This window comes from Melospiza georgiana, chromosome 2, assembly GCF_028018845.1.
Source record: "Melospiza georgiana isolate bMelGeo1 chromosome 2, bMelGeo1.pri, whole genome shotgun sequence".
NCBI classification, from domain to species: Eukaryota; Metazoa; Chordata; class Aves; order Passeriformes; family Passerellidae; genus Melospiza; species Melospiza georgiana.
In genome coordinates this window covers 98,268,183-98,284,634 of record NC_080431.1, presented here as the reverse complement: position 1 = coordinate 98,284,634, position 16,452 = coordinate 98,268,183, and the positions used below count along the sequence as shown (strand labels likewise).

The following is a 16,452-nucleotide window of genomic DNA, read 5'->3' as shown; positions in this document are numbered from 1 at the left end:
TATAAATATTCCTGGTGATAAGATCAAATCTACAAAGAGTAGATAAAAGGCAACACCAAAATATCTATTACATTTATTAATCCATGTCATTTCTATCACAATAAAACAGACAGAAATTTGTAACAGATAAGCCATAGCCAGAAGTTATAGCAGGGAGGCTGGAAAACACACCTAGTTTTGAAATACATAGTTATGCTTGACAATTCAGTCTATTCATACAAATAAAATTCCAGTGAATAACCGTTGAGCAAGCCATGCCAAAATCAAGCAGATGGAACCATGAAAAACTTAACTGATTAAATAATTGAAATTTTTTATTGTGTGCATTCAGTTATCATCCTCAAAAGTATATCAACAAAAACCCCACATGCTTTTCTAACTTTTCTGTCTTTTGCATTTTGAGAACATGATGGTAGAAACCATGTGCAGAAGACACCCAAATATTTCAGTTTAAATATAAAATAGGCCATTTTAGTGGTTTTACCAGAACAAAAAAACACAGATGGGGCAGATTCACCAGTAAGCTCCCCTTGCCTTTCAGTGCTTTAAGCAAAGAAACTCTTCAGATTGGTTTTTCATCTTTCTTTTCTTCATGCTCCAGTTTGTATATTAGTAAAACAACCAGAAAGAACAATTGAATATCATCTTGCTCTTTGGCAAAACAATTTAAATGTTACAATTTTAATTCAACATATAAGCAGGGTTACACATGCACGCACACACACATACACAGACACACACAATTCAACATATAAGCAATGCTAACATACACACAATAATAATTTAAAAATTAAATTAAAAATTTAAGAATAGAAGATTCAAACATATGAAATTGCTTTTAATAGAGTAGATTTTTTCAAGTTAGTATGATGCATGGCTTTTGTGAAAGAAATGAGAATGTGTAATTTTCATTTGACCTTTAAACTACTGAAAGGCGCATTTATGAGTGTCATTTACATGGCAAAGAGAATTTGATTGCCTTTAGCTGCCAGTCCTTCAAAGAACTTTTCACAGGACTACCAATGTGGTAAAGCCAGAGGACTTCCATCAGATACAAGAAAGCAGCAGTACAGGAATGAGCTTTGTTCTTGAAACAGTAACCTGAAACCTTTATGCTTTTTGTGTGTGTAATCAAGAACGTGGCAGATTTTAGATAGTAGCCTATTCTCCATAGCATCAAAAGGGAGCAGTGAGTAGGATCTATGGAAATTTATTCAAAATTTCATTGTATGCATCCTTTAGGGATTGTATAATCAAAACTCTGTTTCCTTAGTGAGAAATACATTTTTTAAAATATATATAAATATATATATTTAATATCTAATTAGATCTGTATTTGAATGATTTGCACCTGCAGGTTTGTTCCAAAAGGCAATCATACAGAGTGGAACAGCCCTGTCCAGCTGGGCAGTGAACTATCAGCCTGCCAAGTACACTCGGATATTGGCAGATAAAGTGGGCTGCGACATGCTGGATACCACTGATTTGGTTGAATGTCTGCGGAATAAGAATTACAAAGAACTCATTCAACAGACTATCACTCCAGCCACGTACCACATTGCCTTTGGGCCTGTGATAGATGGAGACGTGATTCCAGATGACCCTCAGATTCTAATGGAGCAAGGGGAATTCCTTAACTATGATATAATGCTGGGTGTGAATCAAGGGGAAGGTTTGAAATTTGTGGATGGCATTGTAGACAATGAAGACGGTGTTTCTCCTAATGATTTTGACTTTTCTGTCTCCAATTTTGTGGACAATCTATATGGCTATCCAGAAGGGAAGGACACACTGCGAGAGACCATTAAATTCATGTACACCGACTGGGCAGACAAAGAAAATCCCGAAACAAGACGGAAGACCCTGGTTGCTCTTTTTACAGACCACCAATGGGTTGCTCCAGCTGTTGCCACGGCTGACCTGCACGCCCAGTATGGATCTCCAACATATTTCTATGCATTTTATCACCATTGCCAAAGTGAAATGAAACCCAGCTGGGCTGATTCAGCTCATGGTGATGAAGTCCCTTATGTGTTTGGGATTCCTATGATTGGTCCCACAGAACTGTTCAACTGCAACTTTTCCAAGAATGATGTCATGCTTAGTGCAGTGGTTATGACATACTGGACTAACTTTGCCAAAACTGGGTAAGTGTGACCCCTAGCATTCATTTTGCTGATAGCATACTTCTAAAATAGTCAGTATCCCATTCCAGTGGCCTCAAAATCTGATTTTGAAGTAGTTGTATAGAAATATTTGTGCTAAGGCAGGAGGTAAATGAGGCTTATTCATATTTAATAGATTTTTAATTAGTGTGTTCCCTCAAAGTATTTTCTTTCAGTAGCTCAATGAGAATAATAACACACTGTATTTTTGGTTCAAAAAATAGGACAATTACTAAGACAAAAAGCATGTCTCAGAGAAAAGGTGGTTCACTAAGATACTGAAAAATCAGAGGCAACATGTCTGCTACTTGAAGAAGGAACTGTCAGGCAGATAGCACTTATCTGCTACAAAAGAAAGGAAGTTCTTGTTTTTCAGCGACCTTCACAGGGATGAGGACCCAGGGAGGAATTAGAACAGAAAGGCAGACACTGGAAATTTTTTTTTCCCTCTGAGGGCTATAATGGCAATAATAAGTACTTGACTGGAATGAAGAAGAGACTCATATATAAATTTTGCTTTGAGAAAGTTAAAAAATTAATTCTGCTTACAAAACAAGATAAAGACATCAATATTTTGATGAAATAGAGTTGTAAACACCAAGGAAATAACCCTCAAAGCAGCTTAATCTGTGAGCAATATTAATAAATTCTGTTTTCTTCCTATAACATTCCTTTTAACAGTATTGCAGTGCTTTACTTCAGCGGCAAGGGCTTTTTTTGTTAACCTTGAGTCTTCAGTACTGAATTAAAACAAAGATACTTGTGGCACAAAGGGGCTGTAAATCTTTGCACAGAATGTTTAATGGCAGGATTGGGCTCTGGAAACTGCAGCTTTACTGCACTGCAGTGAACAGTGTGCAGCTATATAAGAAAAACTCAGATGCCTATTGTGAAACACTCAGAGGCTTTAGCTCCCTTGTAGCCTTCCATGAATCTAAATGGTGGTTGAGAGAGAGATTTTGCAGTCTTAACAAGAACCTCAAGCATAAATTGAGTAAAAACTAATCAAATGCTTCAGGTCAGTGCACAAGGAAAAAAAATTCTTTTGTTGTACTGCGTATCAGATAAGCAGGTAAAAAAGCATGCAGAAACCCTGGAGTTCAGCAACAAAAATGAATCAACTGTGTAATATTTAGATGTATTTGGCAACAAGAAGCTTCAGTACTGGGATGGGCAAATTTTGTGTTGAAATCTTGGTTTTTGGACGGACCATGCTGCATGATGGCTGTACCACATGCACAGAAATGATGATACCACCAGTTTGTCTTTATTTTGGTAGATTAAGTGCTATGTATAAATAGAGAACTTCTGATCCCTACAAATATACTCACTGGAATTACTATGGTTATGAAAGATCTCCATGGTCTCGCTATTTTTTCCAATTACTTTATTACTATTCCCTGTATATTAGAAGTTGTATTTAAGCAGTTTTTGAGGCTGACAGGAGCTTCTCACAGTCCCAGCTGCCACCATTACTCATAATTTCAAGCACTTTCCAGCTGTTGCTGCTTGAAAACTAATTTCAGCAGGCTATACCCAGTTCTCTGGTTATAAAGCCATTGTCATACTACACCTAAAGGCAAAAACAGGTGCTTTGGGAGAGCCATTAGTAATTTCTGAAACTTCCCCATTGCTGATGAGATAGGAATGGGGTATATATCCTATTAGAGGCTCACTCCCTTACAGGCAGTCTGAAAGATGTATCATTAGAAATGGCCTCTGGCCGTAAAATTTCAGTTTTCAAAGGAAAGGAAAAGAGCAACACAATGCATATTACCTTGGTGGGGTCTTTTCTTGGTTTGGTTGAGCAATGATTAATCGTTCTGCATTGTACAGGAGAATACTTGGAGGCAGATAATATTTTAAGATTACATTTGTTCTGCACCTGTGGTTCCTCAAACAGAAAGGCAAAGGTTGTAGCATCTCAAGCCTAGAGCAATGGGATCTCTGGGGTAACTGTTCTCCACTCTGCTCATTCACTTGCAATCTGAAATCTCTGTACCCACTCAGGTCCTTCAACTCTCAAGTTCAGAACTGCATTGCTGGGGGCTCTGCTTTGGATTTTTTCCCCACCCTATTTTTAATTGATAATTTACCATCCTTATTATGATAGTACTTGTCTTGCTTTGTATTTGTACCCATGGCAACGCATAAAACTCTTTTAGCAGAAAGATTTTATTATTTCGCATTTCCCTGTAGGTAAGCTTTGAACAGTAGAACTGCAGATATATTTATTTATTTTTAATGTGTTTGGGACTTTTCCAATCTCTATGACTCTCCCACGGAGGCTGCATTCAGGTACTTATTGTAAAATTATGGCTCAGGTGGTGCATCATTCAGATGGACTTTTAATGGCAGGCCATCCATTGCTAAAAAGCACACGCTGTTTAATGGGCCTACTGCCAAGGCTGGATTTGTAGGGCAGGTCAGTCTTGTAAAATCAGTAGGTGAAAGACACAGCACAGGGCGCAGTACTTTTATTGTGTTTAACTTGTAAGTTGGTTACTGAAGCTAGCAAACAGGAGGTGACAATTAAAGTGTTTAATGGCAAATAGCTTGTGCTTCAAATGAATGCCTGGAAGCTGTATTTTGCTAATACTTCACCTATGACTTCTTTTTTTTAAATGATGATGATTATTATTTAGAGTTTTTCATTTGGCCTTTTCAAAACTGTTTCCAACATGCCCTAGAAATAGGAAAACAATTTATTAAAGAGTAAGTTTGAGATCCTACATTTGGGATACAAAAATGACATGAAAATACAGCTTTGAATTCCTCAATGCACAGAAATACATGTGAGAGCTTCATTATGACGTGCACTTGCAGCTTCAGTCTGCTACCAGTAGTGCCATCCTAACTGTAATGGTAATTTTTTAGGCCAAGTTCTGTTTGTTAGGACCATGTTACCTCCTTTGCAGACACATCAGTGGGGAAGAGGGAAGTATGTGAGGGGTTGTGGGCCAGTCCGTCATAGATACTCAGCCAGCTATGCTCTTGTGAGGGATTTGAAGTTTCACACAGTAGATACAAAGCCATATTCTCATTAGAGACATCTATTAGGTTTCTAAAAATTGCCCTGGTTTTCAGGAATTTTAGTACTCTACTTTTTATCACCATCATCCAGCTCTGTACCCTAACCCTAACCCCAGGTATTGGGAAAGATAAAGGTCTGGAGGATATATCCTTGTTTTCTTTGTATTTCAGGTAAATACTCCAGAATTATTTAGGTACCGTTGAATCTGAAGCACAAACACGAGTTATTAGGAATATCTGTGTTTTGTATGCAGTTTGGTTCTCTAATAGAAGACCTGATTAAACTTGCAGTTATTAAAGTGTAGTTTCAAATCAATTCTCAGACAACTCTTTTATGAGGCTGTTGCATTTCTTTTTGATGTTTTCATCTGAAGAAATAACTATCTCCAATGGCAAATCTGTGTTAGTCAAACAACAGTGTAGTTATGGTTTGTGTTCCTTACCTCTCATAAGGAGTCCTTAGCTGTTAGTCCTTAGCTGACAGGGAGCATGGCAACAGTGGGAACTGGGGATAATTGAGGAGAGGAGGTAAGGGAAAACATGCCTGTATAACAGTCCTTCAAACAGGAATGTCTGTGGCATTATTAGTATTGTGACAGCATGAAAAGAATCAACAGAAGAATGAAAAAAAAACAGTTTTTCTCTCTCTTCCATTTTTTTTTAAATCATACAGAGAAAAGTGTACTACTGAAAGAAAATAAAACATCTAGGGGCATTTCAGGGTGTTGGAGACAAAGATGATGTAACTGTGAAGACATTTTGCTCTCTAGTGAAGATAAAGAACAAAAAATTTAAAACATTTCAAGTACATTAATGTAATAGTTCTTGAGTGATAGTCAATGCTGTGGCAGTATTGGAAAAAAGGCTCCCAATATTACCAGTTAGATTGTGCCTGGGCCAGTCTGACCCTCGCTGCCGGGCCAAAGGCAGCAACTGCGGTGTGTCACCCCAGAGATACCTTGGCTTGCTGGTGGTTGCAGCTGGGCACTGAACAAGTCCAGGCTTGTTAGGAACCCCGTATACCTCAGGAGGAATGGCTTCAGGTGATGGTGAAGAGAAAAAGGAGAGGATTCTGCTGGAGGGTTTAATGTCCAGAGGTTTATTCCATGGTTACAGAGGTCTGAACGTGAGGAACTGCTCCAGCAGAACAATCACCGCATGCTCTGATCACCTTTTTAAGCTCAGGGACAGGGGGAGGGGAGGTACAGGTGAGCCACCAACCAGGTGAGAGGGGCAGGGTCTCAGGGGAAGATGACACCCAGACAGGCCAATGACCTCTGGGCATAGGGGCATCCTTTGAACTTGACCAACCCCACGACGCCTTGTTGAAATGTTAAGCCTGATTGACAGGACTCACTCAGCATGGGGGCAAGGGGGAAGGGAGAGAGGTATAGGCACACCTGGGGGGATGACCTGGAAGGCCAAAATGGGACATTACAGCACACCACAACACGGCAGAAGTAGTTAGAACACAAATGGTGTTTCACCATCTTATAAGGAATTTGGGATATGAGAAAACTTAATTCACTATCCTTCCCATGAAAATATAATCAGATATGAAATACCACATTCCTTCATTTATCCTCCAGGTCCGCTACTAATCTACCTTAGGAACAGGAGTGTGTGTTGCTCCTCAGTCAACATCCATTGCAGGAATATTTACTTTATATCACCTGAGAAAAAAGTTGATGTTTTGATTTTACATCTCATGCCCATGAGGTTTGAATTGAATGACAATATACAAAAACATCTTAAGTTGTGCAAAATTAGTGCAGACTGAAAATGGGAGGAAAAAGGTGGCAGGTGAAATGAGATTATTCTGCACATTAACAAAAATACACCTTAGAGAAGATATGGTCTTCTGTCATATGGAAAAAAAAAATCAAGCATTTCATGATGGGGACATTTTTTGGTGGATAAGATGTTTGAATTCTAAAAGTGGTAAAAATAAGTAATGAAATAGCAAAATAAATAGCAATAATGATCAATCTTGTTATAGTAGTCGGATGAAGAAAAGAAAAGCCTCCCTACCAACTGACAAATGGGGAAACAAGAAATCTCCTCCCTATGAGAGCCAATACTGTAAAAAGTTCAGAACTGGAAATACATTATTCGGATTATACTGTCATAATGTTGATTGCAGGTTATCATCATGATTGCAGTGGATTCCTTTAAAGGAAGGTTTTCTGGCTGTCTTTGTTATGAAATAACACACTTGAGACTCAAGAACATCTAGAAACACAAAGGAATTGGGAGTCTTAAAAGCCAAGGGAAAATTTGAAATTAAAGTAACAGATCAAGAATTTTGTTGAACAGATGATTTGATAGGAGAAATGATTGCCTGTACATCTATGTTTTATGCCAACCAATAAAACAGGAAAATGGTTTATAATAGGATAAGCTGCCTAAGTACCCCAGGAAAAAACAAGTTATAAGTTGTAACTTCATGAATTTTCGGCAGCGTACACAGCAGGATGGCCAAGGAAAGTAAAAGTTCTCTTGTTTATATCTACTGAATATTTTTTGAAAATAATCATTAGTCTATAAAACCAAGATCCAAGGCCATTATTAGATCCCTTATTTAGGACTGGACTTTGCTATTCCTGTTTCTTGTAAAAAAACCCAACATAATTTAGATATCTACCTTCCAAATTCAGAGAGACTATTCAAACCATTTTATTAATTTTTTAAGTGATCAGCCCTAGACTTGATGTCAATGGCTGAGCTCTGATATCCTCAGCAAAGAAATTACTTGTCTGTAGGGATGGTTGATTTTTTCCTGGTTCTTGTTTCAAGGGACAACTTCATGCCCACACAGAGCCATGTAAACAAATATGCAAATACAAGCCCAGACTCATGTAATGTTATTTTCTCTCTTGTCTTTGGAGGAGGCGGCAGCATAATTGGCTGCTCCCAATAAATATAGTTAAAAATGACAGATGGAAGTAGAGGATGGCAGAGAGGAAAAAGGAGGCTGATATTTATTTGTTTTTCAGGCTTTTTGTAGGGAAAGGGAATCACAGGATGCAAAATGGTTGGAAGGGACCACAGTGAGAATGCTAATTTTAAAAAATGTTGTTTACTAAAATAATCATCAGCTATGAGGATAATAATAATAATTTTTATAAGACCACTAAAAATTTTAAAAGTGCATGTCCAGCTTGGCTGCTTTTTAAAGTGAGTTCTCAGCTTCTTCATCTTCTATTCTGTGTATCAACTGCAACTTGTTTACAAGAGCTAAATTAAGGAATCAGTTCTCTCTAGAACCATTCCCAGAGTCTTTTGGGATGTGAATCAGAACAGCAAGGGGGATGACACAAGATTGTGTGCCAGAACTCTTGCAGCATTTGAGTTTCTGAGAAAAAAAATGTTTCACGTTTAGATAACCTTGTTGATTATTAATTTGCCTTAGAATTTATATTATGAACCCCGAAGATTTTTCAAAGTAGATCTATTGAATTGGGCCAATATCTTTGTGTTTAGATTTTGTAGCTCTTTCAGTCTGTTCTTTAATAACAAAATAAACAGCTTTATTCCCTTCTTCCATGCATGTTAGAATCCCTCAAAGCAGCAGCATACATCTGTTTCTGTACTGCTTGGAAGGGAATATTACTTTTTTAGTTTGAACTGGGATGAACAATTGCCAATAAAATATCTTTCTTTTCTGAACTAAACCAATTTGGCTAACTGTTGAAAGAAAGAAAGGGGGAGGGAGAAAGGAAGGAAGTGGCGGAAGGAAGGAAGTGGCGGAAGGAAGTGGCGGAAGGAAGTGGCGGAAGGAAGTGGCGGAAGGAAGTGGCGGAAGGAAGGAAGGAAGTGGCGGAAGGAAGGAAGTGGCGGAAGGAAGTGGCGGAAGGAAGGAAGGAAGTGGCGGAAGGAAGGAAGTGGCGGAAGGAAGGAAGTGGCGGAAGGAAGGAAGTGGCGGAAGGAAGGAAGGAAGGAAGGAAGTGGCGGAAGGAAGGAAGGAAGTGGCGGAAGGAAGGAAGGAAGGAAGGAAGGAAGGAAGGAAGGAAGGAAGGAAGGAAGGAAGGAAGGAAGGAAGGAAGGAAGGAAGGAAGGAAGGAAGGAAGGAAGGAAGGAAGGAAGGAAGGAAGGAAGGAAGGAAGTGGCGGAAGGAAGTGGCGGAAGGAAGTGGCGGAAGGAAGGAAGGAAGTGGCGGAAGGAAGTGGCGGAAGGAAGTGGCGGAAGGAAGTGGCGGAAGGAAGTGGCGGAAGGAAGGAAGGAAGGAAGGAAGGAAGGAAGGAAGGAAGGAAGGAAGGAAGGAAGGAAGGAAGGAAGGAAGGAAGGAAGGAAGGAAGGAAGGAAGGAAGGAAGGAAGGAAGGAAGGAAGGAAGGAAGGAAGGAAGGAAGGAAGGAAGGAAGGAAGGAAGGAAGGAAGTGGCGGAAGGAAGTGGCGGAAGGAAGGAAGGAAGGAAGGAAGTGGCGGAAGGAAGGAAGGAAGTGGCAGAAGGAAGGAAGGAAGTGGCGGAAGGAAGGAAGGAAGTGGCGGAAGGAAGTGGCGGAAGGAAGTGGCGGAAGGAAGGAAGTGGCGGAAGGAAGGAAGTGGCGGAAGGAAGGAAGTGGCGGAAGGAAGGAAGTGGCGGAAGGAAGTGGCGGAAGGAAGTGGCGGAAGGAAGTGGCGGAAGGAAGGAAGGAAGGAAGGAAGGAAGGAAGGAAGTGGCGGAAGGAAGGAAGTGGCGGAAGGAAGGAAGGAAGGAAGGAAGGAAGGAAGGAAGGAAGGAAGGAAGGAAGGAAGGAAGGAAGGAAGGAAGGAAGGAAGGAAGGAAGGAAGGAAGGAAGGAAGGAAGGAAGGAAGGAAGGAAGGAAGGAAGGAAGGAAGGAAGTGGCGGAAGGAAGTGGCGGAAGGAAGGAAGGAAGGAAGTGGCGGAAGGAAGGAAGGAAGTGGCAGAAGGAAGGAAGGAAGGAAGGAAGGAAGGAAGGAAGGAAGGAAGGAAGGAAGGAAGGAAGGAAGGAAGGAAGGAAGGAAGGAAGGAAGGAAGGAAGGAAGGAAGGAAGGAAGGAAGGAAGGAAGGAAGGAAGGAAGGAAGGAAGGAAGGAAGGATAGCATTTTAGAACCCCTAGTTTGTATTTTTTAAATGTTATTGAAATGAGAAGGATGAGATATATTTCAATACTAAAAAAAAATCAGCACACTAAACCACCTCAAAAAACCCCAAACACTATAACCACAGGCATAAGTAAGCCAAAATACCAAAATATTTAGAAAAATAATTCTTCTTTTCTCTCAAAAAAAGTAAGATACCTTCTTTCAAGTAAAAAAAGAATGCAGGAATCATAAGATTATTAAAGTCAAATTACTTGCCACATTTAAGAACTAAGAAATAGCTCTTTATGTACAGCAAAGGAATGCTAAAGTAGGCTCATAGATTCATGGGCATTTGAAAATGGAGAAAGAAAAATTATGCTTTAAAATCTGTAAGGATATAACTTGGTATTCCCAGAATATACATAACTGTATATTGGAAGAAAGGGAAAATATTAGAATTCTTTTCACAGGAAATAAGCGAATGCATATAAATAAGTAACAAGAAAATGGAAAGTTCTGAGTAATGCACAGGAAATAAATAATCTACTCTCAGTATAATATAAGACAAAGCCACAGAAAGCTATCATTGCTAGAAAAGATGCTTGAAATTAATGTGCAACCTACTATTAAACTTAGTATTGTAAAAGTAATTTTAACTTCCTATTTTTTTCATGCTATTTATTTAAATTTATAATAATAAGGATATGCATACATTAACCACATCTAAATGCTCTTTGTGGCATTGGTTTGTCTTTATTCTGAACCCGTAAGAAAAAAAAATAATTTACCAATTTTGTAATTATCTCTGACCTGTGAACTACTCTTATCTTACTGCTACTGAAGTACTTTAAAACTGGTTATCTCGGCTAAAATATGTCTCATATCAGTTAAGGCCCATTGTCCCTTGACTTTGTAGCAATGATCACATGGAACCTTCAAATAGTCCTCTGCTAGTGGGAATGATGAAAAATTTGTGACACAAAGGTAGTTCAAAGGTTTTTTTTCACCAAAGCAAGTATGTAAATGGAGGAGGATTAATAGCTCAATTAAAAAAACCAAGCAGAAATGGTTGGTACATGTATTAGCCCTGCTACTTCAGGTTTTGAAGAGGTTTTTCTTGTAATATGTGCACAAGTATAATTCTGTGTGTTCAGAGGGACTTCCAATATTGCCATGGGGCTTAGACGCCCATGTTTACTACTTGCAGCAGTGGAAGAAGTGGTACCTTAAATTAAAAAGTTAGTGTCAAACCTGGAGAAGGGTTGAACCTACACATTTACTATGGAAAGAGGTAGTTGGTACTTCTCTAAGATGGTATGTCTCTAAGATGCACTCCTTGGAGAATGGTATTGAATCACTTCAAAAGACCTTTTGGTAACTGAAACACTATGATTTCTTCATTTTCATGTCAAAAAACTATTGTAGTATCTGAGATACTCTGTACAGTAAGTAATTTTCTTTTGATTACTTATTAACAGCTGTTCTTCAGTTAGGGAATGTTTTAATCTTCTGCTTTTCAGTTAATGTAAATATTGGATAAACTATTAACTGTAAGATTGAGAGGGTTTCGTGTTTGTTTGCTTTTGTTTTGTTGTAGGTTTTTTGTAGAAAGGTTAATGACTGTAATATTGTCTGTTTAATTTTTTTTTTTAGAGATCCAAACCAGCCTGTTCCACAGGACACAAAGTTCATCCACACAAAACCCAACCGCTTTGAAGAAGTAGCCTGGTCCAAATACAATCCTAAAGACCAACTTTATTTACACATTGGCCTGAAACCCCGAGTTCGTGATCACTATCGAGCAACCAAAGTTGCTTTCTGGTTGGAGCTGGTACCACACCTTCACAACCTGAATGAAATATTTCAGTATGTTTCCACCACAACTAAAGTCCCCCCTCCTGACATGACCTCATTTCCGTATGTGACCCGGCGTTCTCCTGGGAAATTATGGCCAGCCACCAAACGCCCAGCAATGACGCCTGCCAACAATCCCAAACATTCGAAAGACACCCATAAAACAGCTCCAGAGGATACCACAGTTCTGATAGAAAACAAGAGGGATTACTCCACAGAGCTGAGTGTCACCATTGCTGTGGGGGCCTCCTTGCTGTTCCTCAATATTTTAGCATTTGCTGCATTATATTACAAGAAGGACAAGCGGCGTCACGAGACTCACAGGCGCCCCAGCCCCCAGAGGAACACCACCAACGACATAGCACACATACAAAATGAGGAGATCATGTCCTTGCAGATGAAGCAGCTAGAACATGACCACGAGTGTGAATCGCTGCAGGCCCACGACACACTGAGACTCACCTGTCCGCCTGACTACACGCTCACTTTGAGAAGGTCCCCAGATGACATCCCGCTAATGACACCCAACACCATAACCATGATTCCAAATACATTAACAGGAATGCAGCCTTTGCATACTTTCAACACTTTCAGTGGAGGACAAAACAGTACAAATTTGCCCCATGGACATTCGACCACTAGGGTATAGCTCAGCCCTTCCCCATCTACCCTCACAAGCCACTTGGAAGAAAGAAAAAAAAAAAAAAAAAAAAGAAAAAAAAGAAGAGGAAAAAGTTATATACCATTCATTGAACACCTTGTCAAAATCTAAAGTAAAAATAAGTAAAAGAGAAGGACAGTCATTATTTTCTTACTGATCCTTCCCACAGAAACTCACTGATGTTAAAGATCAACTACAAACCCTGTGAAATGTGAAAAGTGTACATTGCTGTTACAATACTGCTTTAAGATCTCAGCCACTTTGATTGAAAGTTGAGGCCAGAAGAAGTAATTTAAAATGGTGTTGTAAGTGTAACAAGCAAAGGAGAGTCTTCTGGAAGACAGAGCCAGTGACTGTACAGGTGTTTTGTTTTGGTTTTTTTAAAATAAATAAAATTATAAAAAAGATTCTTTATGTGCCATACCATGGCCGTTGATAAAACAAAGACATCACCATGGGCTTTTACCCAGCATATGAAGCTGTAATTCAGATGGGGAAAATAGAATTTTATTATTAAAAACAAAAATGAAAAAAAAAAAAAAGGAGGAGGACTGACTATGCAGTAAAATACGTATAGTTCTGTGCAAAGAGATGACTTGCCAGCCTGAACTATATTTAAAGAAACTTTGTAAAAATGTACATAGCTGTGAGTTTAAAAACAAACAAAAAAAGAAGCAGCTTTTATTGATGTTTTCAGTTTGAAAAGAGCTTTTAGAAAGATTGTGCATTCGATTGTGACCTATGTGTATATACATTAGTCATATGACCTCTGTTTCCTCCAAGACCAAAGGAGGAATTTCTTCTTAATTACTAGTGGTTAACAAAAACCATGAGTTTTTTCTAACATGTTTCATTTATATGAGGCCATGGTGTCATGCAGAGGATACAGTTGTCTGTGTGACCTGCGTATTTTCTCTTACAGGTTGCACTAGTGCATGTTAAAGTATTCATAGGAGATTGTTGTTCTTTTCTGAAACATTTTTTCTATAATTTAATTTTGTGTTAGCCTTTGTTAAATTCCAACACAGCAATGGATTGGAAAACAAAGAGAAAAAAATACAAAAGAAAATAATTAAAGAATTACTATTTTAAGCTTGTTGAACTGAACCAAGAAACATCCAATAATATATATTTGGAGTCCAGTTTGTAGCTCTTCGTTATTGTGATACATTAGGAAGAGTTTTGTGCCCTGACAAAAGCAATGAAAGCCTGTGTGTTGGTCAGCCTTCTTCAAGGAAAACTAGCTCTAAACTCACCAGCAGTTGCAGTAGAATCTCAGCTGAGAAAGCACCTCCTCAGCATTGCTGAACAAAATAAAACCACAATTTGAAAGTTGGGAAATGCAGGGTTGGTTGGCTGGCTGTTGTTCAAACTGTTCAGAGTGATGAGTGTGTAAAGAACTTATCAGCCCCGTATCTTGTTTTGCGCTTGAGAGTGTACCTGTCAGAAAATTCTTATTTGCTGATTCATTGCACTCAGTCCCACAGTCAGTGAGCGTTATGGAGAGAGAAGCAGAGAAATCCTCAGCTGTTCTGCATTTGAATAAAACTGAAAATCCCAGAGAGCATCTCTCTCAGGAAAGTCAAATTATTAGCTGGTTGTTCCCTTCTGCTTTTCCTTCACTAGAAAAACAGGGGCCAAGCAGAGCTATCAAAGTAACTTTGCAGTTTGATTCAAACAACTGATTTGAATGTGAAAACCCAGAATATAGTTTTTGCAGATGAAGATTGCTTTATATTTTGTCTTTGAAAGGTACTCCATCATTGAGAGATAGTAACCAAAGATCTTTGAACAAATTGGTCTGCACTTGAACGTGACTATCCCAGACTATCCCACTATTTTCTATTTTAATTCACAACTAAACTGCATTGATATCATATGTCCCATAATGATTAGCACAAGATGCCTTGTAGCTCTTCTTGTTTTCTACACCTTTTTTTCCTAGTAAAATACCTTGAAATAGTCACCCCTACAAAAAAAAGCAAAGACAAGGTGATTCACTGAGGTCTATTCATCTGCACAACTCTATGTTGTAGCAGGCAGTAAAGGAAATTCTGAAGGAAAGAAATACAAAGTAATGACATGATAAAAATGCAACATGTGGCTGATATAATCCTTTATCTGCAGTAAATGCGCTATAAATCTGACCTGGGAGCTCAGGTTGGAATGTGATGAAGCAGCAACCCCAAAGTACAACTAGTAGGAAATGGAAAATTGTTTTGTTTTTTTCACTGATCCATCACATAATATATTAAATGCTGACTCTATACCAGGCCATTTCCACCAGCTATGTAATGCCTCAGCTGAGATGCATTAGTTTATAAATCTTAAAAAAAGGTTTGAAAAAAAAAAAGTAAAAAAAAAAAAAAAAAAAAAAAGTAAAAAAAAAAAGGTAATGATGCTTGGCATCATAATCAGTTGGGTATGTTTGTAATGTGAATTAAAGTATTTGTTTAGTACTTCCAATTGTCTTCTGCTAGCAATATGTACAGTACTGTGTCAGGCTTGTGACATTTGGGTAAAAAAAGTCCTGTAAGTGAATGATTTTAGCTTTTAAAAGTAATTACAATCAAGTTGATTTAATAATTTGATACATCTGGACTGATGTATGATTTATAGAGGGAACAGATTTATAGGGTCTTCATAGAATTCTATAATAATGATATCAAAATATACTTTGAAACTGTAAAAGAAAAACAAAAGTACTTTCCCAGGCTTATATTCTTGTCCTTAAGAGGCACACAGGGTTCAATGGTTTCTTCTGTTATTGTTTTGCAATTTTTTGGGTTTTTTTTGCCTTAAGTAATGATAGAAGATATATATGGCTGGACACATATGTATAAACTTTTCAGCAGCATTTTTAATAATAAAATATCACGGTATTTTCTAATGCTTTGTGCAAATAACTACGTGTTCATCCTTTTGTGTAGAAAGTCTTTCAGAGGTGTGTTTTCTGCCCCATCTCCATTTCATTATCTACTGTAAACAATGCCTTGATACTCAGTATAAAAATATTAAAGTAACAGAGGTTGCACTTTTAAGTTAGCATTGAGTTTTCATGGCTTTTGTAGTTCTATAAGCCTGCCAGTAAAAGGAAAGCTCAGACAATGAAGATTTAAAAAAATAAACTCCATATATTTATTACCTGTATACACTGCAATTCCCATTGAAGCAATGGTTTAATTGTTTTGTTAGTATTTTCTGAGGCACTGAAAGAAAAGCTTGGGTAAGCAGTTTCCCATATTAGTGTATAGCTTAGCAGCTGAAAAATGCAAAAAATATCTTCTGGGTTAGGGATCAAATAATGCAGATAAATCTAATATGTCAAGCTCCACAAGTCAATATACTTCATTTTTATATTTTAAATTTAGATATAAAATGAGTTTTGCTAGAAAAAATATGTAAAACTAGCAACATATGTTACACATATGCATTTAAGGTATTTACATATATTGCAAGGATGTTAATATCATTCTCCTTTCAAAGGCTGAGAAAGTAAATAATTTGTTCTTTTATGATATCAGATTCTGTTTATCAACCAGATTTCCTTTCACTGGAAAGGTATGTAAACACTTTAGTAATTTGAACTAGGTGTTGTTTTCTTTCTGTAACTATTCTGCTGAATAGAGGTACTAACAATAATATTTGATGAATTTTGAGCATATTAGTGAAAAGTATTTGCAAAAATCAAAGTCTTAATTATTCATATCAAA

General features: G+C 38.0%; 1 protein-coding gene across 2 annotated transcripts in view; it reads left to right on the top strand.

Annotated features, from left to right (window-relative positions):
* NLGN4X (neuroligin 4 X-linked) overlaps positions 1-15,780 on the top strand; it is a 162,049-nt gene extending 146,269 nt beyond the window's left edge. For both annotated transcript variants that reach the window (XM_058042814.1, XM_058042805.1), the window contains 2 exons: positions 1,358-2,147; positions 11,878-15,780. In XM_058042814.1, the coding sequence (XP_057898797.1) occupies positions 1,358-2,147; positions 11,878-12,727 (1,640 nt within the window). In that variant the 3' untranslated portion in view covers positions 12,728-15,780. The remainder of the gene's footprint in view (positions 1-1,357; positions 2,148-11,877) is intronic.
* Positions 15,781-16,452: the final 672 nt, after the last annotated feature.